At 36.5% G+C, this 27,431-nt stretch overlaps 1 protein-coding gene across 2 annotated transcripts in view; it reads right to left on the bottom strand.

The window, feature by feature from the left end:
- The window catches only part of pcxb (pyruvate carboxylase b), an 848,274-nt gene that overhangs the window by 738,187 nt on the left and 82,656 nt on the right, over window positions 1-27,431 (bottom strand). For both annotated transcript variants that reach the window (XM_030162429.1, XM_030162430.1), the window contains one exon: window positions 26,663-26,746. In XM_030162429.1, coding sequence (XP_030018289.1) covers window positions 26,663-26,746 — 84 coding nt within the window. The remainder of the gene's footprint in view (window positions 1-26,662; window positions 26,747-27,431) is intronic.

Raw genomic sequence — 27,431 nt, 5'->3', positions numbered from 1 at the left:
GTGGGCCGCATTTGGCCCCCGGGCCGCATGTTTGAGACCCTGGTTTAAAAGGACATTGTGCGACCATAGCGTTAGTTTGACTGTTGCATCAGCTGCTTCCTTATGCTGTTTCTTATATATATTAACATTAAAACTCGTCTTCTCCCAGGCTCAATGCTAGTTCATCTACCTTTTTCCATCTCAACCTACCTAAAGGATAGTGGCCTAAATCAAAGGCGATTTTCTATTTTATTTATCATTTATGGCACGAGCCACAGATATGACAAAACCATAAATGAACACTATACAAACTTCCTAATCACTAAAAGCAAATTATGTAAAAAATATGTAAATGGGAATGCTTCTGTCTCAGGTTTGGTGATCTATTACAAGCAAATGATCACTGTAACCACGAACGCTATCGCTACAGTGTAATCTTAATAAATAGAGGGAATGATTTTCCTGTGCTACATGTAGCAGAATGAGTGCTGAATAAAAACAGGAAAGATAATAATAAGATGGGAAAGTTGTTGGATTTTTGATGTTTAGAGCATTAAAAAAAGATGAGGAGTGATTACACAGAGTTAAGAGTTTGTTTAAACAACAAAACACAAGTCAAACCCGAAGAGACAGGGAAAACTTATGAGATGGTACATAAATAAGTACAGTAGTAACAGAAAAAAGACTGGAGAAGAAAACTGACTGATGCTCACTGACTGAGAAAAACAAGAGGGAGGGAGGGAGGGGGACATTTTTCTACCCTGGTTCTCCTGATGGAATATTAAAATAGGCTTTCAGGGTAAACGTACAGTTTTGAAGTCAAAAATAGGACAAAGGCACATATTTGTCGGGTGTTTGTGTTTGTACGCAGTAATAATATTTCCAGTACAGTCACCACCTGCAGGGTTGAAATGTCACCCATCAGAATATGGGTGTTTGGGTGTTGGAATGCACGTCCGTCTGCCGCAGACATGGCTCGTCTGTGCCGGAGCTCTTCTCTTCCCTCACAGTCGCCATGGTGATTGACAGGAAAACTAATTCCATGTTTAGCACCTTCAGTGGATTGATGGATGTGTGTGTGTGCACAGAAGCAGAGCTCACAGACCGACAAGCAGCAGAAGGACTAAAACACTACACGATAGGGAAGGCAAAGGACAAATACACACAGTCTTAAGAAGGAAACAAACAACTCCGATACATGGACGGAGGGATGAGAGGGGGATACCAGTGCCCATACTACTGTACTCAAGAGATTATGGCACAATAAAACAGTGATGACAGTGATTGCGATATGATTTTATATTAAAATAATTATCACCATTACGTATTTTGTTTAGGGGTTACTTTTTGTTGTTGGCGAAAACACTAAATGATTCAGTATTTTGGCGTTTTCCTATTTTTTCATTAAGTGAGCAGTACATAACAAAACATGACAGCACATCAGACAAAACAAAAACAGATACTAATTACATATTCATCATTATACATTGGTGCGTGAGTGTGTGTGTGCGAGTGAGAGAGAGAGAGAGAGAAATGAAAGAAAAGACAAAGGAGCTGGTAAGAAAAATATCCTTATCATAAACAGTGGTAATAATAGTGATGATATTAACATAATAACTCATAATGAAGAAAAATACATTACTAAACCAGTAATAATAATAATAATAATAATAATAATAATAATAATAATAATAATAATAATAACAACAGCCAGATAAAGGGTATTGATAGAAATTGATAATGTTGTGGTTGTACAGGGGATGCCTCTTACAGAAACACATATCAATGGACAGTGGTTTACAGGCAATTTGCTGAGCAAAAAAAAAAAAAAAAGAATTAATAAAATAATAGAAAGAAAGAAAGAAAGAAAGAAAGAAAGAAAGAAAGAAAGAAAGAAAGAAAGAAAGAAAGAAAGAAAGAAAAAGAAATATGGGGCAGTGGTTTAGGAAATCAATTATTATTAATATTATTATTATTATTATTATTATTAATAATAATAATAATAATAATAATTAGGGATGTCCGATATTGGCTTTTTTGCCAAAAACCGATATGCCGATATTGTCCAACACTTCATTTCCGATTCCGATATCTACCTATACCGCTGCCGATATATGTGGGATATTAAACTAATTTTAGGTAACATCACATATCTCCTGTCATGGAATTAACACATCATGCCTAATTTTATTGTGATGCCCCATTGGATGCATTCTCAAATGCAATAAGGCTTTTAAAATGTAAACACTGTGCAAAGAATACATACTTCAACTTAAGTTGTGGAAAAAATGCCATATTTATTTATTTTCTCTCCCTCCCTCCATGAGTCTATTACAGTGTGGTAACTCTACTGTACAATTTTGAAAACTGCACATTTCTTTCAGCTACAAACAATATTTCATTTACGTGTCAGTAAATGCTGGTGAAATCAAGGCATTATTTTATCGGTTTTAATGATAGTCAAAAAAACCGATAACGATATTCACCGATATTACATTTTTATGCCAATATCGGGCCACCGATATTATCGGACATCCCTAATAATAATCATTTTCCTACTTTTACACATGCATATTTCTATATTGGAAGAATATTTGTCGTTTTATTGTTAATGTTACGCCTCAAGATTTCTCAGTGTTGGTGTTTCTATTTTTCCTTCAACTGTCAAGTGGAGCTTAAAACCCCAAACTCTTATTAAGTTCCCTCAATTACCAGGAAAGACACAAGAAAACCGGCCTATAAACTTACAAGAAAACATTTGACATTAATCATGACAATTACCAATGTTGATATGAGCATTTTCCTCTTACCGTTTCTTAGCCTCGGCTCCAACACATTTTACACAAAATAAATCATGTCAGAATATCAGATTTCCAATTGCATCTGGTTGCATTTTACAATATCTAAATCGTCATGCTTCTCTGGCTATCTTTACCCACAATCCTGTGTGCAGCAGTAGATAAGCCCCAGCAGCTGAACTGCCCAGAGGGTGGAGCTAGAGCTCAGTTTGAGATGAGAGAAGAGATCAGATGAGAGAGGGGTCAAAGGTCTAGGAAGAGGTAGGCAGCAATTTACAAATATTCCGATAGTCGTTAACACTATAAAACCATTTCTATCATATTTGCTACACCAGGTTCAGAGACCTCTATCTTATCAACAAGATCAATACTTTCCTTAAAAACTTCTTGTAGATGATCCGATGCGGGTTTTCTGCCCCTGATGGATTATCATCCCACTACAGCCAATGGAAAGGCTTTTTTTTTTTTTTGCCCATTTCAATATGGCTGCTATCGTTATCTCATTCAGCACATATTTTGTGGGACAGTCTTTGGTAATTTTGAAAAAGTTACATTAAGAAGAACATTTATATTGTTATTCGCTTGAAAATGAAAAACTACTGAAATTATGTGGCTATTCAAGGGAAATAAAAAGGCTGAAATGTTCTATATTTTCAAAATAATGGCAAAATGTATTTTTGTACCTATAGTTAACTTTGTTGTGAGCAAAAAGTTGCCAAAAATGCCCCATGTATCAAATCTGATACAAAAAAAATATATAAAAAACTGATATGGCAAATTTTTGTGTTTGGATTATGTTAAAATGGCTAATAAATATTTCCATCCATCCATCGTCTTCCATTTATCTGGGGCCGGGTCGCAGGGGCAATAGTCTAAGCAGGGATGCCCAAACTTCCCTCTCCCCAGACACCTCCTCTAGCAACAATAATAAACATTTCAATTCCAAAAAATTTTAATTTTGTTGCTAGCTTTTAATGCATCAGGTTTTACTGGGTTAAATTACAAACAAATCAATTCATGTACGTAATGATTGGCTTAAGAACGTATTTCTTCACGTGTTTAGTGGCCTGAGGGAGTCCAGGATAACTCCAGGTGGCCTTGTGCATCTGTCATTCACCAAAAAGGAGTGGGCTCAATCTGACCAAAACTAATTTAGCTAGTCCTTGTTTACATTCTGAACTGATGTAAAAGTAACATACAGCAATTTTTCCCCAATTTCCAGCTCATTTTTTTAAATAAGATTCAGGCCTACAGAGTCGATGTAAGCCATAAAGTGAATATCCAAACAGCAGAAAGGTTACTCGTGCTCACACACTTGGACACACTATGTACACACACACACACACACTATATATATTAATATATATATATATATATATATATATATATATATAGTACAATTATATATACAATTACAAAATTGTGTTTTTCTTTTAAAGTAAAAAAGCGTCTTGTTGCTGCAACTTTTTTATCAGTATTGGACTATGGAGATGTTTTATACATGAATGCTTCTGCTCAGTGCCTACAGAAGGTTGACAGTGTCTACCATGCTTCCTTGAGGCTTATCACCAACTGTAAAGCATCGACTCACCACTGTGAGCTGTATTCGCGGGTAGGATGGCCTGCTCTGACCACCAGAAGGACTAACCACTGGTACTTGTTTATACACAAGGCCATACTTGGCCTCTTGCCTGGCTACATCTGTTCCTTAATTGACAAGAGAAATTCTGAAAATGATTCTCTTCGAACAAATGAGCGCATTCTGCTGTCTGTTCCATTTGCCCGTACAGAAATGGGTCAAAAGGCTTTTAGTTGTTCTGCACCTCATGTATGGAATCAGTTACAGAAAGACTGGAAACTGAGTTGATTTCTTTGAGCACTTTTAAGTCCAAATTGAGAGTTCTTGAGGCCAATTCCATATCTTGCACTTGCTTCTCTTAATCTGCCTGTACATGCAATTTTTATCATCTGTTTTTGTCGAGTGTGTGTGTATGTTATATGTATTCTTGTAACTATCTGTTGCGTTGCTGCTGCCCATCTTGGCCAGGACCCCCTTGTAAAAGAGGTTCTTAATCTCAATGGGACCTTTCCTGGTTAAATAAAGGTTAAATAAAAATATATATATATATATATATATATATATATATATATATATATATATATATATACTCACAAACACACAGTACAGGTACCTTTCTACTCCTTTACCCCTTTTCCGCTACCCCAATCCTTCCCCCTCCCCCTTTGATTTATCAGTGAATATCTAAATCTATCGTCTGTTGTCTGTCTAGGTCTGTTAACAAGAGAGTTGTATTGCCTCGTATCTGTAACAGTTGCGTTATTTGAGTGTCTGTTTTTTACTTTGCACCCTGGTTGTTCTTCATTTGTCAAATGTCACTTGCTTGCAAAAAGAAAAAGAAAAAAAAGAAAGGTTACTTGTGTCCAGCGTCAGCCTGTTTATCCGGTTGCATCTGGGTTTAGTCCACCCTTCCATCCGGCTGAATTCCCTATTTTTCTGTGTTGCCAGACAGCTGAACAAGCATATGAACTGCACAATAACCAGTAACATCTAAACAATTAGTGAAAAAAAAACTATTTTCGAACGCAAGCTGATATAAATGATGTTGGCTAGTGTTCAAATAATCATGACTAATTCCAAGTGATTAATTAGTAGTGCAGCAAGAAAAAGTATGCAATTTGGAAGCAGTCGTTAACATAACTCAGACTACTTTCAGAAATAGGGTTTGCTACTACTTTTAGACAGGTCCAATGTCTGTGTCATACACACAGTTCATCCAATATACCTTTAAATTACTGTGCACGTCTTACATCCAGTGGTGTAGTCCAGGGTATACGGCATATACCTACTTATTTTCCAGTCAGCACTGTGTATACCCACTTCTAAATCCCCTTGATGCCCCCCAAATTGCCCATTTTTTCCCCCTTGGACGGTGAAGCCATGACCCGCCCTTCTCTGCCTCTAACTGGCTAGTACTCACTGCTGTCACTGATTAGATTGGTTAACTTTAGGCATGAGGACTGATGAGCCAATCAGAGGCAGAGTAGGGCGGGTCATGCTGAAGAAAATATTGCTAACTAGCGCTGGCCACCTCTGTAACCTGATTGGACACCTCCTCAGGCGCCAGTGCCACCCCAGTTGATTGACAGGTCACTGCATGTCTCGTTGAAAGATGCGTGATTATTGGAAATATGAATGAGAAAGGCAGAATAAAAGTATTTCAAGCGAGTGCCAGGTATTGACAGAACCTACTTTCGTGGAATACATAATTTTAAGGTAAGTCTGAAGGTGGTTTCAGAATGAGTCACAGTTTTAAACTACTGCCCATATGACTGCACATTCAGAGTAGAGATTTTGTCACCAATAGTTCTACTGTGTGAGTAGGCTAACGTTATGAAAGACTAACATGATGAAAGGCTAATGTTTGCCTCATGTTGAACACATTTCCATTCATGCAGCTGCTTGTGTGACCAGTAATACCTACAAACTGCTCCTGATCAAGTCATGATAATTTTATAATAGAGAGCAAATACTACTGATGGATTTTTTGGGTAAACTAAATTGAGTAGTCTTTATATATCACTGTTTCTAAAACGGCGTTTTTCTGGACTAAAAAAAAAAAAGGCAAAAAAACTAAGAGTATACCCACTTCTCCAGGGACCACTACACCACTGGATGTATAGTCATTCAAAGTTTATTTCTGCTATCTCAAAAAGTTTCCTTATGAACATTTACAGTTGTTTCTGATAACTATGCTAAAAACTTCGAGTAACCTACTAAAACACAAAGTTAGGTTCTTCTTAGCCTTAGTCTTACATGTCACTGTTTCTAAAACAGGGCGTTTTTCTGGACTACTAAAAAAAAAAAAAAAAAAGGCAAAAATTGAGAGTATACCCACTTCTCCAGGGACCACTACACCACTGGATGTACAGTCGTTCAAAGTTTATTTCTGCTATCTCAAAAAGTTTCATTATGAACATTTACAGTTGTTTCTGAAAACTATGCTAAAAACTTCAAGTAACCTACTAAAACACAAAGTTAGGTTCTTCTTAGCCTTAGTATTACATGTCACTGTTTCTAAAACGGCGTTTTTATGGACAAAAAAAAAGAGGCAAAAAATTGAGAGTATACCCACTTCTCCAGGGACCACTACACTACTGGATGTATAGTCGTTCAAAGTTTATTTCTGCTATCTCAAAAAGTTTCGTTATGAACATTTACAGTTTCTGATAATAACTATGCTAAAAACTTCGAGTAATCTACTAAAACACAAAGTTAGGTTCTTCTTAGCCTTAGTCTTACATGTCACTGTTTCTAAAACAGGGCGTTTTTCTGGACAAAAAAAAACAAAAAGCAGCAAAAAATTGAGAGTATACCCACTTCTCCAGGGACCACGACACCACTGCATGTATAGTTGTTCAAAGTTAATTTCTGCTATCTCAAAAAGTTTCCTTATGAACATTTACAGTTGTTTCTGATAATAACTATGCTAAAACTTCAAGTAACCTACTAAAACACAAGGCTAGGTTTTTCTTAGTCTTACATGTCACTGTTTCTAAAACAGGGCGTTTTTCTGGACTACTAAAAAAAAAAAAAGGCAAAAATTAAGAGTATACCCACTTCTCCAGGGACCACTACACCACTGGAATGTATAGTCGTTCAAAGTTTATTCTTGCTATCTCAAAAAGTTTTGTTATGAACATTTACAGTTTCTGATAATAACTATGCTAAAAACTTCGAGTAATCTACTAAAACGCAAAGTTAGGTTCTTCTTAGCCTTAGTCTTACATGTCACTGTTTCTAAAACAGGGCGTTTTTCTGGACTACTAAAAAAAAAAAAGGCAAAAATTGAGAGTATACCCACTTCTCCAGGAACCACTACTTCACTGCTTACATCCTTCACATCATGACATCTATGGTCACAATAAACAGTATAAAATGTGCAGTGTGTATATTTAAAGATCACAGTTTCATGTCCTACCACTAATCAAAATGAAATATGGAAACGATCTTGTAATATACAGTAATCTGACAACTTGCTCTGCACACAGGGATAATGATAATATGCATCTCTTGAACGAAAAATAGCTGTTTTGATAGGATATGATATTGTAAATGCAGCTTTTCCACTGACAGACAGCGCGTTGATGAGTTGTCCAATATTTGTGCTTTTGAGTCGCAGTTTTTTTCAACGGTAAAGTGGGTAAATGAGCCTGCAATCATGAGCAATATATAAAACAAATGATTTTTTTCCCCTTCCTGTACTTCAACACACTTAAGACCAAATGATGCCTCTTTCCAAATCACCATCTCTCTCACACACACACACACACATAGATCTAATCGTTCTGGTCCTGCAACTCGCACTTAAAACAGCAAATTAGAATTGTCATCTCTCATCTGTTGCAACTTGCTTTATGAGCGCAAAAAGAGGTGAGGCGTTGTTTTCTGGCCTGGCTTCAATGCGGTCTGCTCATTTCTGCCAAAAAAAAAAAAAAAAAAAAATTCACCTCCCTCCTCCCTCCTGGAAATCAGTAACAAAGCTGAGTGGGTGCGACTACATCTCTATTGTCAACAATCCTCCCCCACACACGTATCGGAATTGAATTCTTAATTACAGATGCGCCAAAAGTGTCAGATAGTAACTCCGTCTTTGTTGTCTCTCTCAAGGTTAAATAGATAAATATGGAACGAGACAACAATAGCAAACAGTGGCATTAAAGTTACTGGCACTCAATACACGTCTGCTCGTCTTTCCTCTCACATATACAGACAAATGTTGAGCTAATTAGAAAGTAGTTTTGTTGCCCGTAGACATCTTAAGGTGAGCTTATGCGCATACTAAAACATTGATACTCAGCTAGCGTGTGTCTATTATTTAGCCAACAATCCTTCCAAGTCGCTGTGGGGGCTGGTCTTTACCGTTCAGCCAACTTTGGGCCGAAGGGGTGTTGTTATCGTTTCGTCGTCTTGTCCGTCCATTCAACAGCGTAATCGTTTTTTGTCCCCCTGATGAAGGCCAACAGGCTGAAACGCATGAGGATCAGTGAGGTCCACTGAGACATGCCATAATTAATAAAAGGCATTTTAAGATTTTTTGAGTGCCTTGGTTTTTGTATTTTTTGTGCAACGTAAATCGTATTATCTGAAGAATGCATTGACATATCTGCTCCAAATTTATACTGTGGATGCATCTTGCCATGGAGCAGAAGCCTATTGAAAATAGGTGACCATGACCTACTTTTTCAACGTGCAGTGGCCTTATGCATTTATAATATCAGAGTACTTTTAAATATGAATATGTCTTCTCTGGTAAAGGTTCATACTGTCTTCCATAACTATTGTAGGTAATTCATGTATCAGACATAGATAGTTGTTTGTTTCGAATTTGCATTAAAACCAAACAACAAAAGGATTGTACAGGGTGGGGAAGCAAAATTTACAATGAACATTTAGTTGTTTTTTCTCAGCAGGCACTACGTCAATTGTTTTGAAACCAAACATATATTGATGTCATAATCATACCTAACACTATTATCCGTACCTTTTCAGAAACTTTTGCCCATATGAGTAATCAGGAAAGCAAACGTCAAAGAGTGTGTGATTTGCTGAATGCACTCGTCACACCAAAGGGGATTTCAAAAATAGTTGGAGTGTCCATAAAGACTGTTTATAATGGAAAGAAGAGAATGACTATGAGCAAAACTATTACGAGAAAGTCTGGAAGATACAGTCTACTCTCGTTAAACCGCCCGCCGTTATACCACCATTTTCGCTCACCGCCGACCAAAACCATTGCACAAAAATCCCCAATGCATTATTCCATTAGCTACCGCCATTTCCGCCTATCGCCATCCGCCAGCCCAGTTCCATGCACAAACAACACTTTTACCATTGATTTCCTGACTGTTATACCGCCAACGTGATTGCCGTCGAGTACACATAAATTTTAACAATGCACTGAAACAAACGCGCCAGACGCTGATTGCGACAAGCTACGAGTAGGTCTACGGAACGGCCACCGTTCATTTATCGCAGAACACTCAGTAGGTCAGGATGTCGGGAAGAGGACGTGGGATTAAGCCAAAGCCTCAAGATGATGGGGTGTCATTTCCCGACACGGTATAATAATGCTTAAAATGTTTCCCCACTTTAAATGATCCCTTACAACATAACAGAATCAAGATTTATTTAGAAACGCAATTAGAACGGGTTAACAGAGGCAGCATAGACACCATATAGTAAAGACATGCACATTATGGACGCAACCCGTTGTAACGCCATTTTCGTTATACCGCCAATTTAGCCGTGAACGGAAGTTGGCGGTATAACGAGAGTAGACTGTACTATTAAAGAAGAATGGGAGAAGTTGTCACCCGAATATTTGAGGAACACTTGCGCAAGTTTCAGGAAGCGTGTGAAGGCAGTTATTGAGAAAGAAGGAGGACACATAGAATAAAAACATTTTCTATTATGTACATTTTCTTGTGGCAAATAAATTCTCATGACTTTCAATAAACTAATTGGTCATACACTGTCTTTCAATCACTGCCTCAAAATATTGTAAATTTTGCTTCCCCAGCGAAAGTCCAACATTCAAAAAGGAGCGGGATGAAGTTTAATTTATAATCTCCCGCCCCCTTACCCCATCCTTCAACCTACCCTAAATTCCTACGCAAAACACAAAATTGCTACACATATCAAGGATAGATTGTCCTTTTTGCAGCAGCATTTCACATTTAAGTAAACTCTGTCCTTTTTCGTAGCAGTAATAGTAGGGATCCGATACTCAGAGTGTACTCGTATTCGTACTCGTAAAAGTAATCCGATACAAATGCACCGATACCACTTATGGCCGTGTGACATTCCCAGTTCAGTGCAGCAGGTACGCAGCGGTGGAATAATGTGTGAAGAGTGTGGAGATTTTTCAAAATAAATGACGGTGATAAAAATAACGCTGACTGCAAGTAATGTTACAGACACAGACAGATACAGACGGAACGTTCTGTCCGTCCTCTGCGTACATTCCATCTGTTTTCCAGGTGCTGGCGGATGCGTACCCAGACGGAGAATACCAGCGGGAGTACGGAGCGGTGCGGACTGCCGCCAGCGGAAGTGAAAACCAAACTTATCACTCATTTCTCTTTTCTCTACCTGCTGAAGCTAAGCTGTTAAACCTTACTAGTGAAAACATTAGTGTTGCCTCTGTCATCTCCGTGTTTGTTATTACTGACTTTCTTCTTCTTCTTCTCAAAACACTTTACTCTTCTTCATGGTATTAAGTCCAGTATGGTATATTCAGAGCAGCGCCCCTTGGTGGATTAATTGAGAAACGCTCATTCTAACACATTAAATGTCAGTAGCCGCACTTTGTTCCAGTCAGACTAATGACAACGACAATAAAGCACATTTACAAAAGGAACTAAGAACTGGAATGGGATTATTAAGTACTCATATCAGTACTCAGTATCAGCAAGTACTAAAATGTAAGTACTCGTACTTGTACTCAGTCTGGAAAAAAGTGGTATCGGTGCATCCCTAAGTAATAGTACACATATCCAAAACAAAAACAAACTCTGTCCATTTTATAACAATGATACACATATTAAAAAAAAAAAAAAAAAAAACTCTGTCCATTTCATAACAATGATACACATATTAAAAAAAAAAAAAAAAACTCTGTCCATTTCATAACAATGATACACATATTAAAAAAAATAAATAAACTCTGTCTATTACATAACAATGATACACATATTAAAAAACAAAAATAAACTGTCCTTTTTATGGTAATACACATATCAAAAAAAAAAAAAGTAAACTATCCGTTCCATAACAATAACGCACAAAGTCTACTGAAAATAGGTCACCTTGACCTACTTTTTCAAGGTCAAATAGCCTTGTGTTTTGTGCAGTTATAATATCAGAGTACTTTCTCACCATCTCCCAGATATAACTATTAGAGGTAACTCATTCATCAGACAGGGGTAGTTGTTTGTTTACCTGCTTTACTAGTTTCAGCTACTTCCTGTCACACACCTGGGATGTGGTCCTGGAGAATTCCCATTATGTGATAAAAGTTCAAAATGTAATAAAAATGTCACATCATCTTGTAATAAAGCCGCATTATGTAATAAGATGACGCATTTTGTAATAAACTACGTCAATGCATTATATAGTAAATTTTTTCACATTATGTAGTAAGTTATTACAGTTTGAGAAATTTATTACAAAATGCACTCGACACATTTTTATTAAAAAAAAAAAAAAAAGAATAACATTGTTCATTATGTAATAATCCAAATTAATATAATTTCAGAGCAATTTAGAAGAAATTAGTCACAGGAGCTACAGGTAATGTAATTAGAACTTTAACCACACAGTTTAAAGATGAAAATAAAAATGTGTCGAGTGCATTTTGTAATAGATTTCTTAAATTGTAATAACTTACTACATAATGCGAAAAAATGTACTACATAATGCATTGAGGTAGTTTATTACAAAATGTGTCAGTTTATTACATAATGCGGCTTTATTACAAGATGATGCGACATTCTTATTACATTTTGAACTTTTATTACATAATGGGAATTTATTACATAATGCGGCTCAACAAGAGGTCCGACAGCAGGGGGCGTAAACCCTCTCTGCTGTCTGACCGATCCTCCTGAGCACCTATAAGACATGTCACAGCAACGTCATGTGATCTGACGAAGGCCACAGGAAGTAGCTGAAACTAATAAAGCAGGTAAACAAACAACTACCCCTGTCTGATAAATGAATTACCTAAAATAAATATAAATATGTATGCAATAAGTTTTACACAAAGACAATCTCATCTAAATTATAAGGCAGTAACTTTCAACTTTACATTTTAAACAAACAATAGCTCATAAATGATCTCCAGCACATGCACATTTTAGAGTTTGACTTGAACTCTGTGTAAATTATTTCTGTTTCAGTATTCTTTGATCTCACTAGGTTTGTGTGTTTCTGTGTTGTTTGTTGTGTGAGTCTAAGACGCCTGTCATGACAGATAATAAAGCTTTTCTGATTCTGAAGAGTCTTACACTAGATTTAGGGTATTAAAAGTACGCAGCATGTTATGTTATTTAGATGTGAGGCTCTGTGTGTTTTGTCCTTCAGACTTAGCATAGATGTAGCCAGTGACATTAACAGAACAGAATTCATTACGGTGTTTCAAAAAGCTTAATCGTTTTGGATCACGGACTGCCATTTTCCCCATTACCTTAAACTCCCTCACAGCAGCGACCTCTGCCAAACCCCAATCATGATATAGAGCTCTGTGAGGAGTGCAGATGATTGCTGCCAAACTGCGACATAAAGATGGCTCCGAGATCCCCTGGAAAAAGCCCAAGCTGTGTGTGTGTGTGTGTGTGTGTGTGTGTGTGTGTGTGTGTGTGTGTGTGTGTGTGTGTGTGTGTGTGTGTGTGTGTGTGTGTGGGTTAGCACTGCACAATAGAAACATAGTGAAAAGTCCTGAAAATGGCCAATTTATGAGTCAATTCTAGCCCTTTTTTTGCCTGGAACAATAAAATAAAATTAAATGAAATGAAATAGAATAAAATTTTTTAAAAAAATAAAAAAATAGAATAGAATAGTCGTTCCACAGATACACTTGGAGAATAGAATAGAATAGAATAGAATAGAAGTTGCACAGATACACTTGGAGAATAGAATAGAATAGAATAGAATAGAATAGAATAGAATAGAATAGAATAGAATAGAATAGAATAGTCGTTCCACAGATACACTTGGAGAATAGAATAGAATAGAATAGAATAGAATAGAATAGAATAGAATAGAATAGAATAGAATAGAATAGAAGTTGCACAGATACACTTGGAGAATAGAATAGAATAGAATAGAATAGAATAGAATAGAATAGAATAGAATAGAATAGAATAGAATAGAATAGAATATGCACAGACACACTTGGAGAATAGAATAGAATAGAATAGAATAGAATAGAATAGAATAGAATAGAATAGAATAGAATATGCACGGACACACTGGGAGAATAGAATAGAATAGAATAGAATAGAATAGAATAGAATAGAATAGAATAGAATAGAATAGAAGTTGCACAGATACACTTGGAGAATAGAATAGAATAGAATAGAATAGAATAGAATAGAATAGAATAGAATAGAATAGAATAGAATAGAATAGAATATGCACAGACACACTTGGAGAATAGAACAGAATTGAATAGAATAGAATATGCACAGACACACTTGGAGAATAGAATAGAATAGAATAGAATAGAATAGAATAGAATAGAATAGAATAGAATATGTACAGGTACACTTGGAGAATAGAATAGAATACAATACAATACAATACAATACAATAGAATATGCACAGACACACTTGGAGAATAGAATAGAATAGAATAGAATAGAATATGCACAGACACACTGGGAGAATAGAATAGAATAGAATAGAATAGAATAGAATAGAATAGAATAGAATAGAATAGAATAGAATAGAAGTTGCACAGATACACTTGGAGAATAGAATAGAATAGAATAGAATAGAATAGAATAGAATAGAATAGAATAGAATATGCACAGACACACTTGGAGAATAGAACAGAATTGAATAGAATAGAATATGCACAGACACACTTGGAGAATAGAATAGAATAGAATAGAATAGAATAGAATAGAATAGAATAGAATATGTACAGGTACACTTGGAGAATAGAATAGAATAGAATAGAATAGAATAGAATAGAATAGAATAGAATAGAATAGAATAGAATAGAATACAATACAATATGCACAGACACACTTGGAGAATAGAATAGAATAGAATAGAATAGAATAGAATAGAATAGAATAGAATAGAATAGAATAGAATAGAATAGAATAGAATATGCACAGACACACTTGGAGAATAGAATAGAATAGAATAGAATAGAATAGAATAGAATAGAATAGAATATGCACAGACACACTGGGAGAATAGAATAGAATAGAACAGAATAGAATAGAATAGATTAGAAGTTGCACAGATACACTTGGAGAATAGAATAGAATAGAATAGAATAGAATAGAATAGAATAGAATAGAATAGAATAGAATATGCACAGACACACTTGGAGAATAGAATAGAATAGAATAGAATAGAATAGAATAGAATAGAATATGTACAGGTACACTTGGAGAATAGAATAGAATAGAATAGAATAGAATAGAATAGAATAGAATATGCACAGATATACGAGAATAGAATAGAATAGAATAGGACAGAATAGAATAGAATAGAATAGAATATGCACAGATACACTTGGAGAATAGAATAGAATAGAATATGTACAGGTACACTTGGAGAATAGAATAGAATAGAATATGCACAGATATACAAGAATAGAATAGAATAGAATAGAATAGAATAGAATAGAATAGAATAGAATAGAATAGAATATGCACAGACACACTTGGAGAATAGAACAGAATAGAATAGAATAGAATATCCACAGACACACTTGGAGAATAGAATAGAATAGAATAGAATAGAATAGAATAGAATAGAATAGAATAGAATAGAATAGAATATGTACAGGTACACTTGGAGAATAGAATAGAATAGAATAGAATATGCACAGATATACGAGAATAGAATAGAATAGAATAGAATAGAATAGAACAGAATAGAATAGAATAGAATAGAATAGAATATGCACAGATACACTTGGAGAATAGAATAGAATAGAATAGAATAGAATAGAATAGAATAGAATAGAATAGAATAGAATAGAATAGAATATGCACAGATACACTTGGAGAATAGAATAGAATAGAATAGAATAGAATAGAATAGAATAGAATAGAATAGAATAGAATAGAATAGAAGTTGCACAGATACACTTGGAGCTCATGTTAATTTCAACAAAGAAAAAAAATGTAGCAACATGAAAACACTTTCCAAATCTAAAAAAAAATATGCATATGTAATCAGGCGCAGTACTGTGCGTGCGTGCATGTCCAGATTTAAATCATTTACATATTAAAAACAGCAGGACGGGACAGCTTCTCTAAGCAGCACCTAAAACCCCTTGCATGTTAATGTCCCTTCTCCTGAAGCAGCAGCAGAAAGCGTCCAGGATTTTTGTGCTAAAAATCCCATGACCTGAGCCTGGAGAATATGATATGAACCAGGAAGGACATGTAAGAGGAGAATAAGGGTGTCTAATTAGTAGTTAGTTAAAGCGGTTTATAAATGTACTAATGGGAGAAACGGTCTGTATATTAAGAAGTAACAAAAAACTACTACTACATACAGTTTAGGAGGCAGATGCAAAGGACAGGCCTGAGTAACCTTGGTTCAGCTGCACTATAGAGAGCCTCAGGAATACAATCCGTTTCACTAGACCACTTTCATACTGTTCAATAAAATGTCATCATCTCCTCTGAAGGCAGACAGGAAAGGGTATGCATTATGTGTCCTTTGCATTCTGCTTAGAACCGAAAAAAGTTAATCTGTTGTCAAACGACAGCAAATCTGCCTTCACAATGAATTATACTTGGGTTTTCTGCACTGTCAGGCAGCAACAAATATACCCCGTTATTTTCACTTGTTATTGACAAAGCCATTTTAGGGCGGTCAATGCGGGTTTGTAAACGCTTAAGTATAATACCATTTTATCAGATTTGTCCTCCAGTGTCTCGAAGCGTGCCGTTTTATTGCATTGTAGCCGTATATGTTGTATGGTGGGGTTACTGTGCAGAACTGGGCGCTGCGTGACTGAAGCACAAGCCGTATCAGCACATTCAGTTTGTTGAGGTTTCACAAATGGGGGTTTAGGCTGAAATGTAGGCGTGCGTCCTGACTTCCCATCACTAAACTCCTGTCACCAGTAGGGATGCAAGAAAATAATGGTTCCACAATATATTGCGATATTTCATTTCAAAATACTGTATCAATATTAAAAAGTAGTGTATTGATATTTTTAGATATTTATTCAAATGCAGACATGGTGGAGGTTCATTTTTGGTTTTCTTTTTTGTTTATCAAGCTCTTTTATTTCTACATTCACATGAGTATTTTGCTCTTATTTATATATTCACTTGGATATTTTGCAGTTTTATTTATATATTCTTGTGGGTATTTTGTTCTTTTCTTTTTATATTCCCATGGGTATTTTGCTCTTTTATTTATATATTCACGTGAGTATTTTGCTCTTATTTCTATATTCACTAGGGCTGGGTATCATGGCCAATTTCCACAATCGATTCGATTTCGATTCATAAGGTTCTGAATCGATTAATCACGATTCGATGCGATTCAATATCGATTCGATTCAGTATTAATTGATTGATTCAGAGTAACGTAGTGATACCAAAGTACAATTTTGAGTTGTAATCGGATTATTTGACTACCGCAGTCATCCAACACATCAATACTGGTATCAATATTGATATTAGAAAGAAAATAAATCTGACATTTCAGCAGGAAGGAGCTGACTGTGCTCTTAAATAATGAATGGGACACAAACATTGCCATGTTTATACAGTGGATCAGAATGGACTTCGTCATCTTTATTCTGTTTTATGGCTAGAGGCTTCTACACATTGGGGGGGGGGGTTGCTCGGTGCAGCATGTGCCCCGTGAATGTTGGTCGCGGGGGGGGGCGGGTAACGGAGTGGTCGGACATTGTCGCTTTACTATTCCTCTAAGTCCATACTCAGTCATAGGTGATAGTATGGAACCAAGTTATTATTCCAAGAATGACCAGCTTCCGCGACTCGCCGGACAGCCAGTTCCTTCACACTGCGGGTTCGAGTTTGAGGCCAGAGGACCTCCAGCGGAGGGGTTTTCCCACCGCGTCTTTTCCGCATCTTTTTCTTTTTGTACCCAGCCCTAATATTCACATGGGTATTTTGTTCTTATTTATATATTCACATGGGTATTTTGTTCTTATTTCTATATTCACATGGGTATTTTGTTCTTATTTATATATTTACATGGGTATTTTGTTTTTATTTCTATATTTACATGGGTATTTTGTTCTTATTTATATATTTACATGGGTATTTTGTTTTTATTTCTATATTCACATTGGTATTTTGCTCTTTTATTTCTATATTCACATGAGTGTTTTGCTCTTTTATTTATTTATAAGTAAGTATATTGTACTATTGTGATATTGCAGGCTATACATGTAGTTTTGTGTTTTTTTTTGTTTTTTTTTTAATTGATGACACTGTTTTGTTAAATAATGGTTATTTCAAGCATCCTAAAAGCACTTTTTTCTGTCTGAAAGAAGCAGATGGTAGTTCCTTTGTTGGGATCGCACAAAAATAATGTTCTGATGTTGGATGAGTCAGGGACTGTGCACTATGCATTCTATTCACAACTAATAGAATATGAACATTTGAGCAGGATCTTAAACTGTAAAGTCTGTAAAACATAATTTATTTCTTTATTTCTATATTTTTGGGTGTGTTTTTTCTACTGGTAAAGCTGCATGTTCTAACTTTTTTTATCCAAATCCTGCACTTCAAGTTTCTACAGAGGAAAATTTTGTGATATAGTATTAGATCCTGTTATGATCAAATACAAATTTGTTAAGTATGTGCGCATATTTCTGGTGTAATTCGATTTTTCAAGGAAATAATCTTAAAAATATATATACAGGGTGGGGAAGCAAAATTTACAATATTTTGAGGCAGGGATTGAAAGACAGTGTATGACCAATTAGTTTATTGAAAGTCATGAGAATTTATTTGCCACAAGAAAATGTACATAATAGAAAATGTTTTTATTCTATGTGTCCTCCTTCTTTCTCAATAACTGCCTTCACACGCTTCCTGAAACTTGCGCAAGTGTTCCTCAAATATTCGGGTGACAACTTCTCCCATTCTTCTTTAATAGTATCTTCCAGACTTTCTGGTAATAGTTTTGCTCATAGCCATTCTCTTCTTTCCATTATAAACAGTCTTTATGGACACTCCAACTATTTTTGAAATCTCCTTTGGTGTGACGAGTGCATTCAGCAAATCACACACTCTTTGACGTTTGCTTTCCTGATTACTCATATGGGCAAAAGTTTCTGAAAAGGTATGGATAATAGTGTTAGGTATGATTATGACATCAATATATGTCTGGTTTCAAAACAATTGATGTAGTGCCTGCTGAGAAAAAACAACTAAATGTTCATTGTAAATTTTGCTTCCCCACCCTGTATATATATCGCCTTGTTAATAGTGTCATGATATAGCGTATCATAATCCTACTATTCTGATTTGAATCGTATCGCCATATTCTTGCCAATACACACCCCTATTTCTCAACCAACTGCCAAATCCAAAATAACTATTGAAGAAGCACAGATCTCAAATACACATTTAAAGCCTAAATTATCACATATAACACATAATTCATAGAGGAATCAGTTGGCCTAGCACCAATTATGAAACCCTCACACTGCTATAGTGAGAAGCATCATTCATGAAACTAATCAGGACTGGCTCAGATACTGCATATGTTGAATGTCAGCCATAGTCCTCCCCCTGAAAACAACAAAGACAAAAGACAACAAAATGAAGACATGGCAGCCAGACAATTAGAAACAAAAAAAAAAAAACATTTCTACATGAGCAAAACAGCTGCTTGAGCTACAGATGACACAACAGTGGAGCGGGCCATTTGACAATATCTCCGATTTTCTTATGAGCTGTGGTTTGTTATCCACTCTGAGCTTAAACCGACTGCTTAAGTAACTTCCTGCAGCCGTCAGTGTTGCCAGGCAACTTTGTTCTCTAGGACTTTCTACCCGGAAACGCCGTGGCCGGTGTCGAGTTCAAAGACGGCGCTGTTTGTGCGAAAGACTGAGATGGAGGCTGACGATAATGGAAGATACACAGAGATGAAGGAGGACGGAGCAGCGGCGATGCAGAGTGGCCATTAAGACTAGATAAGAGGCAAGAAATAGCAGGTGTGTGTGTGTGTGTGGGGGGGGGGGGGGGGGGTAGGTAGGAGTAGAGATGGTAAAAGTGTGTCTCAGTGTTTGTGTCTATATATATAGAGACGGGATTCTTGTATTTACAATGTGTTTGTCGACAAGAAGTGTGATCCTTTTTTGTGCTATGGCCTGCTGTGTGGGAGTATCAGTGTATACAGGTGTGAGCATACATGCACACACACACACACACACACACACACACACACAGAGCGCAATAATAGCATAATGTCTGAAACACCCTGCAATCAGCTGGTGATTAAAGTGAAAAGGTTCTAATTACATTGAAAATTGGACTGGACCATAAATGCGTCTGAGCACACCTTCTGTTCAGCGTAGCACTAAAGGAGCCAGAAAACACTAAACACTGGACAAGTGGTCATGTGATACGGACTTGTGCATCTCTGTGCAAGTGTGTGAACATATGGGTTAAAAAAAAAAAAAAAAAATGCAGTTTGCAAACAACACACACACACATGCAAGTGGCACAAATGCACCATCTCCTTCATTTCCCCCTTCATTCTATAAGAACCACAGAGCGCATTAAAAATAAATGCCCCTGTGCGCCGTCTTTACAGCCTGCCTTTGCACACAGGCTGTGACAAACACAAACACACGCACATTAATAATAACTCAACTAAGTACCAAAGTTCAGCCTCAGTGTAGCTAAGGGAGCAGGTTCCAATACCTGTGGTGAGAGCCAGGCTCAGCTCTGAAGTGGAGCCTTCACTGTGGGGACTGACACAAAGTGAAACGTAATCACACACACACACACACACACACAGCACAGGAATACGACGACAGGAGAGAGGAATGGAGGGGAAAGGGGGCGAGGGTGGGGGTGGGGGGGTCTGGAACAAGAAAAATGCACAGGATGAGGCTCAGCAAAAGTGAGACCCCTGGTGATAATCTGCAAAAGCTGCAGGTTTCATGCCTCTGCTGCCGGTCGGTGTTACTACACTTACAAGAATCCATCTTGTGACTGAGCTAAAGTGTGTGTGTGTGTGGGGGGGGGGGGGGCTTACCGCTGGTGCAGCAGTCTAATGGATTAATCTGCAACGGCATCTCTGGATCAAAACACAGACACTTTAATCATCTCCATCCACCTGCCTGTGAATTCTACCATTAAGTCATTGTTTTCCCCTCTTTTAAATTATTTTAATCATTTCCTTTATATCCCTAAGCTCAGTGGTTTATTATTTCCATATAGAGACGTTATGGCGGTGGTCTTTTGTTTCTAGGAGGCATATGAGCTATATGCAAAACAGTATGAGCGCTGTACATATGAAATTGATGATATCTTTAACCCTGTAAAGCCTGAACCATTAAATCATTGGAAGAAAATTCCAGTTCTTTGAAACCGGTCCTTCTGAACAACTAAAAAAACATTATTTGTCAAATATCAATTTCCATATATTAGTTTCAATTTTGTATCATATTTGACACATCGGGTCTCAATGCTCAAATATTATTTTTGCACAAACAAAAACATAATATAACACAAACATGTCTTCCAAATTGGTAATTCCTTTTCAAAATTGTCAAAGTTCTGCCTCCTTCCTCATTAATGACAATCTTGTAGTGTCACTGGAAAGGCTTCTGGTGAACGAATTCCTCCCCCCTGGTGGATTATCTGTGTATTGCATGTTTCTACAGGGTGGGGAAGCAAAATTTACAATATTTTGAGGCAGGGATTGAAAGACAGTGTATGACCAATTAGTTTATTGAAAGTCATGAGAATTTATTTGCCACAAGAAAATGTACATAATAGAAAATGTTTTTATTCTATGTGTCCTCCTTCTTTCTCAATAACTGCCTTCACACGCTTCCTGAAACTTGCGCAAGTGTTCCTCAAATATTCGGGTGACAACTTCTCCCATTCTTCTTTAATAGTATCTTTCAGACTTTCTGGTAATAGTTCTGCTCATAGTCATTCTCTTCTTTCCATTATAAACAGTCTTTATGGACACTCCAACTATTTTTGAAATCTCCTTTGGTGTGACGAGTGCATTCAGCAAATCACACACTCTTTGACGTTTGCTTTCCTGATTACTCATATGGGCAAAAGTTTCTGAAAAGGTATGGATAATAGTGTTAGGTATGATTATGACATCAATATATGTTTGGTTTCAAAACAATTGACGTAGTGCCTGCTGAGAAAAAACAACTAAATGTTCATTGTACATTTTGCTTCCCCACCCTGTAATTGTATATATCAGGTTTTTCAAGAAAAAAAAATATCGCGTTGATCATGTAGAGGACTTCAAAATTCATGTATCAAATAAGATACATTTGGCGTTAGAGGGTTAAAGTCAGTGAGTGATCATTTCTTTGTGTCTGGGAAAATATTAGAGGTATTAGGCTGCATCTATCCATTGGAGACAAGGGATGATATGCTTTTTTGTGAATTCTCTCATTATTGATCACAAACAATACCTTTAATCTTCGGATCAATCATTGTCTGGGCTTTTGTTTCAGTCCGTGTTTTGGCAGCCAAAGGCACAACAATCTTTTCCTGTACGCCCTTTTATTCAGGTGAATTAAAGGGCGGTAATGCACACAGTTTAGGTTATTGATTCGCAAACTCCTTGAATAAATGAATTCAACCTCAATTTTCCATTTAATAAGTAAAATAAAGCCAACCTTAAATACCGTCTCAGCAAGTTCATATGGAGGAGCTTTTCATTGTTTTCACGTTCTGCTCGGCCTTGGTAAACACTAGAACGATACTACATGTTAGCAGAAAATTATGCTTCGTTGATATGCGTATGAAATACCAACACTGAAAATCAATCTGCACTGCAAACTCTGAACTGATGGCTTGAGAATGTGGAGAAAACCTGATTCCTGTACGCAACGGTAACAGAAAATTTGACAGAATGTTGCAGTGCTTTTATGCGAGATGGAATCGAAGCGGGTCCTTGCACCGAGTTAATCGAAGGGTTCTTTAGAATAGTAAACAGCAGGTAAACATGCCATACTCAGAGGTGGCAAAAGTACTCACATTCTGTACTTCAGTAGAAGTACAGAAAAAATACTCTCGTAAAAGTAGAAGTACTAATTCAACTCCTTTACTTAAGTAAAAGTAAAAAAGTAGAACTTCTCAATTGTAATAAAGTACAAAAGTAAAACTGCACATTTTTTGTCATGAATGAAACGATACTTATTTCACCAGGCAAAATCAGAAAAGTTTCCATTTTCTAATTCCACAGTGACCAGAGTCTTGCACCGGGTCTGATACCCCACAGGTAACCCGCAAAAACATGTGGAGACGAGTATAAAAAAAAAAATTCTTAATTAGAAGAATTTTCATGGGTATGGGTAAAATTAAACAAAATGCGGGTGGGTAGTGGGTAAAGAAGTGAAAAAATAAAAGAAGATTCATGGATGAAAATAATTGTCAGGCCATTTAATGATGATCCATGGTTGATCCACAGCCGGTTTGTTTGATTTTGAAGTGAGCTTCACCTCTGTTTAAATCCACCCACAGACGACACTGAACAGCACATATTACAGATTTATTGACGGCGTGCGTTTTAGCTAAATATAAAGCCCTTAAAAATGAGTTACTGTGTAGATAATGTGTTTAATCATGGGTTGGGTCACCGTACTCAGCTTTGGGGGTACGGGCGGAAAAGTTTGGAAAAAGTGGACCCGTGCAGGACCCTGGTCACCCCCTGTGCTCCTTCTCTCCTCCACTGATTTTCCCTCTGAAGCAACATATTTTCTGTACTGTCACATCCGTTTAGTTTGAGAAAGTAACGAGCCTGTTCTGAGAATGTAAAGAGTATAAAGTACATCCCTATAAGCAAACAACTTACTATGTAAAAGTGAAATGGGAAAGAGAATTTGACATAGAAATTGATGATATAGATTGGCTAAACATGTGGAAATTACATCATACAACTACTAGCTCTCAGACATGGAGGGAATTTGCCTGGAAAAATCTTACAAGATTTTTTTATTACACCTAGGGCTGCTCGATGATAGAAAAAAAAATAATCACGATTATTTTCGCAATAATTGAAATCACGATTATTAAAAACGATTATTTGTTAAGCTTAAAGTTGTTTATTTTTTTCTTGCAAAACAATGTAAGATATACTCTTTAAATATAAATAAAGCTTTTAACCACTAAAACAAAGTATGTTCACTTTTGTACGAAACAAAAAAATCTTTGAATGCAAATAAGTATACTGTAAATTCAAGTATGTTTCCTTTTGTAAATAAATAGTGCACTGGAATTAAACTGCCATAGACTTGCCATAGAACTGTAGCAATAAAAAAAAAAACTCACGTAAAGTGCAAATTATAAATTTAAGTATGTTCAATGTAGTATGAAACATAGTAAATTCAGTGGCGTGCCCTGAGGTTTCATGGGAGTTGCAGCATAAAGAGATTCGGAGACTGAAGACTGCATTGCGGACGAAGCTGTAGACGGAGTTTTTTATTTATGTGTTTTAGTTTTTCATAAGATTATGATAAAGGTAGCGGTGGTTAAACTTTAGATGGTTAAAAAGGTTTGCTGTGTTACCGGTCGGTGCGGACAAAACTACGAAACACTTTTTGCACGTGATGTGTTTTTGCTCTTCTTCATCAAACCCAAAGTGATTCCATACAATTGAATTTGACTTGCCTTTTTTGTTTACCAAGCACTTCTGCTGCGATTCTCCTACTATTTTTCCAGACCGCTAGGTACAACTTTCCTCTTGGGGTAGGACCTGCCGGCTAGCTGGCAGCAGTAGCTTAGAGGGGGGTGGGGCAGAGCAGCTCATGGTAGCTTGCGTGCGCGTGAATTAAACAACTCAAAATTAATAATCGTTTTTTCTCGATTACATAATTTTTGTAATCGTTGCGTGTAATAATCGAAATCGTAATTGAATTTCGATTAATTGCACAGCCCAAATTACACCCAAGTTAAAAAGTAAACAGTTACAGAGGCATCAGGAATGTTGGAGAGAATGCGGGGAGATGGATGTTGATCATTCTCATGTTTTTTGGAAATGTTCAAAACTTTCGGAATATTGGGAAATGATCTGCAAATGTCCTATGTCAAGTATTAGGATACACAATTCCAAAGAAACCTGAAATTCTTTATTTATGCAACTTTGGTGATGACACTATACGTGAATACGATAAATATTTGGTAAAGGTGATGTTGATAGCTGCAAAAAAGTGTATAACAAAGAATTGGGGGAAGATGAACGTACCATCAAAGGATCAATGGATAACTACGATCGAGGACATATTTCTAATGGAAAAACTAACATACAGATTGAGACTACAAGAACCGCAAATGAACAAATTGTGGAAAAAATGGACAATATATAAGCAAAATAGTTGATAAGACTGTGCTACCCAGACTTATTTATTTATGTTGTTGTTGTTTTTTTTGTTGTTGTTGTTCTTTTAAAACTAATAAAACATAAGTTACAAAAAAAAAAAAAAAAAAAAAAAAAAAAGAGTATAAAGTACAGATATTTATGCAAAAATGTTGGGACTAAAAGTAAAAAGTTGCCAGAAAAATAAATACTCAAATAAAGTACAGAAACCTAAAAAATCTACTTAACTACAGTACCGGAGTACTTATACTTCGTTACTTCCCACCTCTGGCCATACTCTACTACTGTTAGTTACCCATCGGACATACATTATTATTTTAGAATAACCCTTCGAACGAACATACACAGAGAAAAGTCATAGACAGGAGTGTAAACCGCACAAACAATGAGGCGTGGTTCAGCGCTGAAAGCACACAAGTTGGAAGGTGTTGTCATTTTATTACTACAGACAAAAAACACTACCAGAGCAAGGTTACGCTATAAGCCCGTACCAAGTTTTCCAGTCTCTTACGACCATTTCTCTATTAGTATCATCAAGGTCATTCCTCCACTCCACTCCACTCCATCCCCCTCTTTCTCTTTCCCTCCTTGTTTCCATCCATTTCTCAACTGGGCCATTACCTGAAAAGGCCATTACCTCAAATCTCCTCTGAGAGATGAGGCTTGACTTTTAAGTGATGCTGTCATACTTGAGGCAACTTTTCAGCGACGCTAAATCCAGACAAGTCATGAAAATGATTTAAGCCAAAAAAACAAAAGGCTAAATACAAGACGAGGGTACGTTTTGCTTTTATGGTAGCACAACAGATGTCAATAATCAATGAGGAACGCGCTCAAAAAAAAAAAAAAAAACTGCTCAAATACTCCTTTCTTGAAATGCATTTACTCTGTGCTCTGTTGACATCTATTTCCACCTATTTTCAAATGGCATTTTCATTTTCAGCAGTTTGGCAAAGCACTAATGCCCCTGTCATTTGAATCACAGGTACATAGCGCATTAAAATTCCTGGGGAGAATCCAGGTTGTTTTGCAGACCAATTATAGACAGAAAAATGAATAGCACTGAGAAGTTGCTCTGACTTCCTAAATACAACCCAAGGCATGAGCATCCTTGCCAAAAAAAAAAAAAAAGAGTTTTTTTTTTTTTCTGGGAGCAGCTTCTCCTCATCTTTACTTACTCAGACCAACTTTTTTAACAAGTGGTCAAAACTGTGCAGCACTGTATATCCAACGTGCTGACACCTGCCTTGACAACTTCAGGGGAATGGCTGCTTCCTAGTGAATAGCTGTCTTAGCATCTGTCACATTTACATGAATATGCAACGCTATTGTAATACAGTGATTAAAAAGCAGGGCTTCTTCTTCGGGTCTTTGTTTTCCCTCTATCGCTATTCGTTAAAGAAATATCCTGTTTACCTGGAACCTTGGCAAAATGGCTGCACGGCCTGATAGACTAAAATGAGGAAAGACGGCAGAAACCACGGGAGCTTTGTGATCAGTATTGGCTTCAACACAAAAAACACAAAACGTGAACCTGTTTGGCGAGGTTGACAGCGTCCGTGTGAAGCCGGTCTCTCAGATGAGGGTCCAGTTGGAAAGCCGGTGCAATCTCCACAACCTTCAAAAACAAAAAAAAGAAAAAAAAGGGGGTTTTATTTAGTATGTCAGAGTGACCACTATGCTGTTAGATAAGAAATGCAGTGAACTGACAATTTCTGGACATACACAATTTACGCATTCCAAAACAGTGTGTTTGATAAGTGTGTTATTTTGTAAATTATGTCAGTCAATGCAAAAAAATGAGATGAAAACATTGTCAGTTTTGATAACGGCTAAAATTTACTTAAGGGGTCAAATGAGTGGCCATTTTTGTCCAAAAAAAAAGTTGTAAGAAATTCATAGAACTGTGTTGAAATAATGCTAATACATTTGTGCACAGACTACTGATATTATTTGACAGTGGAAGCTATATTTTCAGAAATTTTGGATTTTGAATAGCACGTGTATGTGAAAACTTTTGCTCGTGGGCAGACGTGACATTACCCATGATGCTCTGGTCAGTACCAGTACTTTATTAGTAATAAACTTATATACTTACTATTGCTAATTCTCCTCTTATTCATAAATGCTAGTATTGTGGATCTAAAACAATAACAGTTTAACAAAAACACAAAATGTGTCAGTGGACGGATGTGACATGGTTGTTACAGATCCCATCGTACTGATGCTCGGCAGCCATGTCACCGTTTACACAAATGATCCCTGTGCAAAAACTAGGATCAGAATTATTTATTGTGTAGTTT

This window comes from Sphaeramia orbicularis, chromosome 18, assembly GCF_902148855.1.
Source record: "Sphaeramia orbicularis chromosome 18, fSphaOr1.1, whole genome shotgun sequence".
NCBI classification, from domain to species: domain Eukaryota; kingdom Metazoa; phylum Chordata; class Actinopteri; order Kurtiformes; family Apogonidae; genus Sphaeramia; species Sphaeramia orbicularis.
This window is presented reverse-complemented; position numbering and strand designations above follow the sequence as displayed.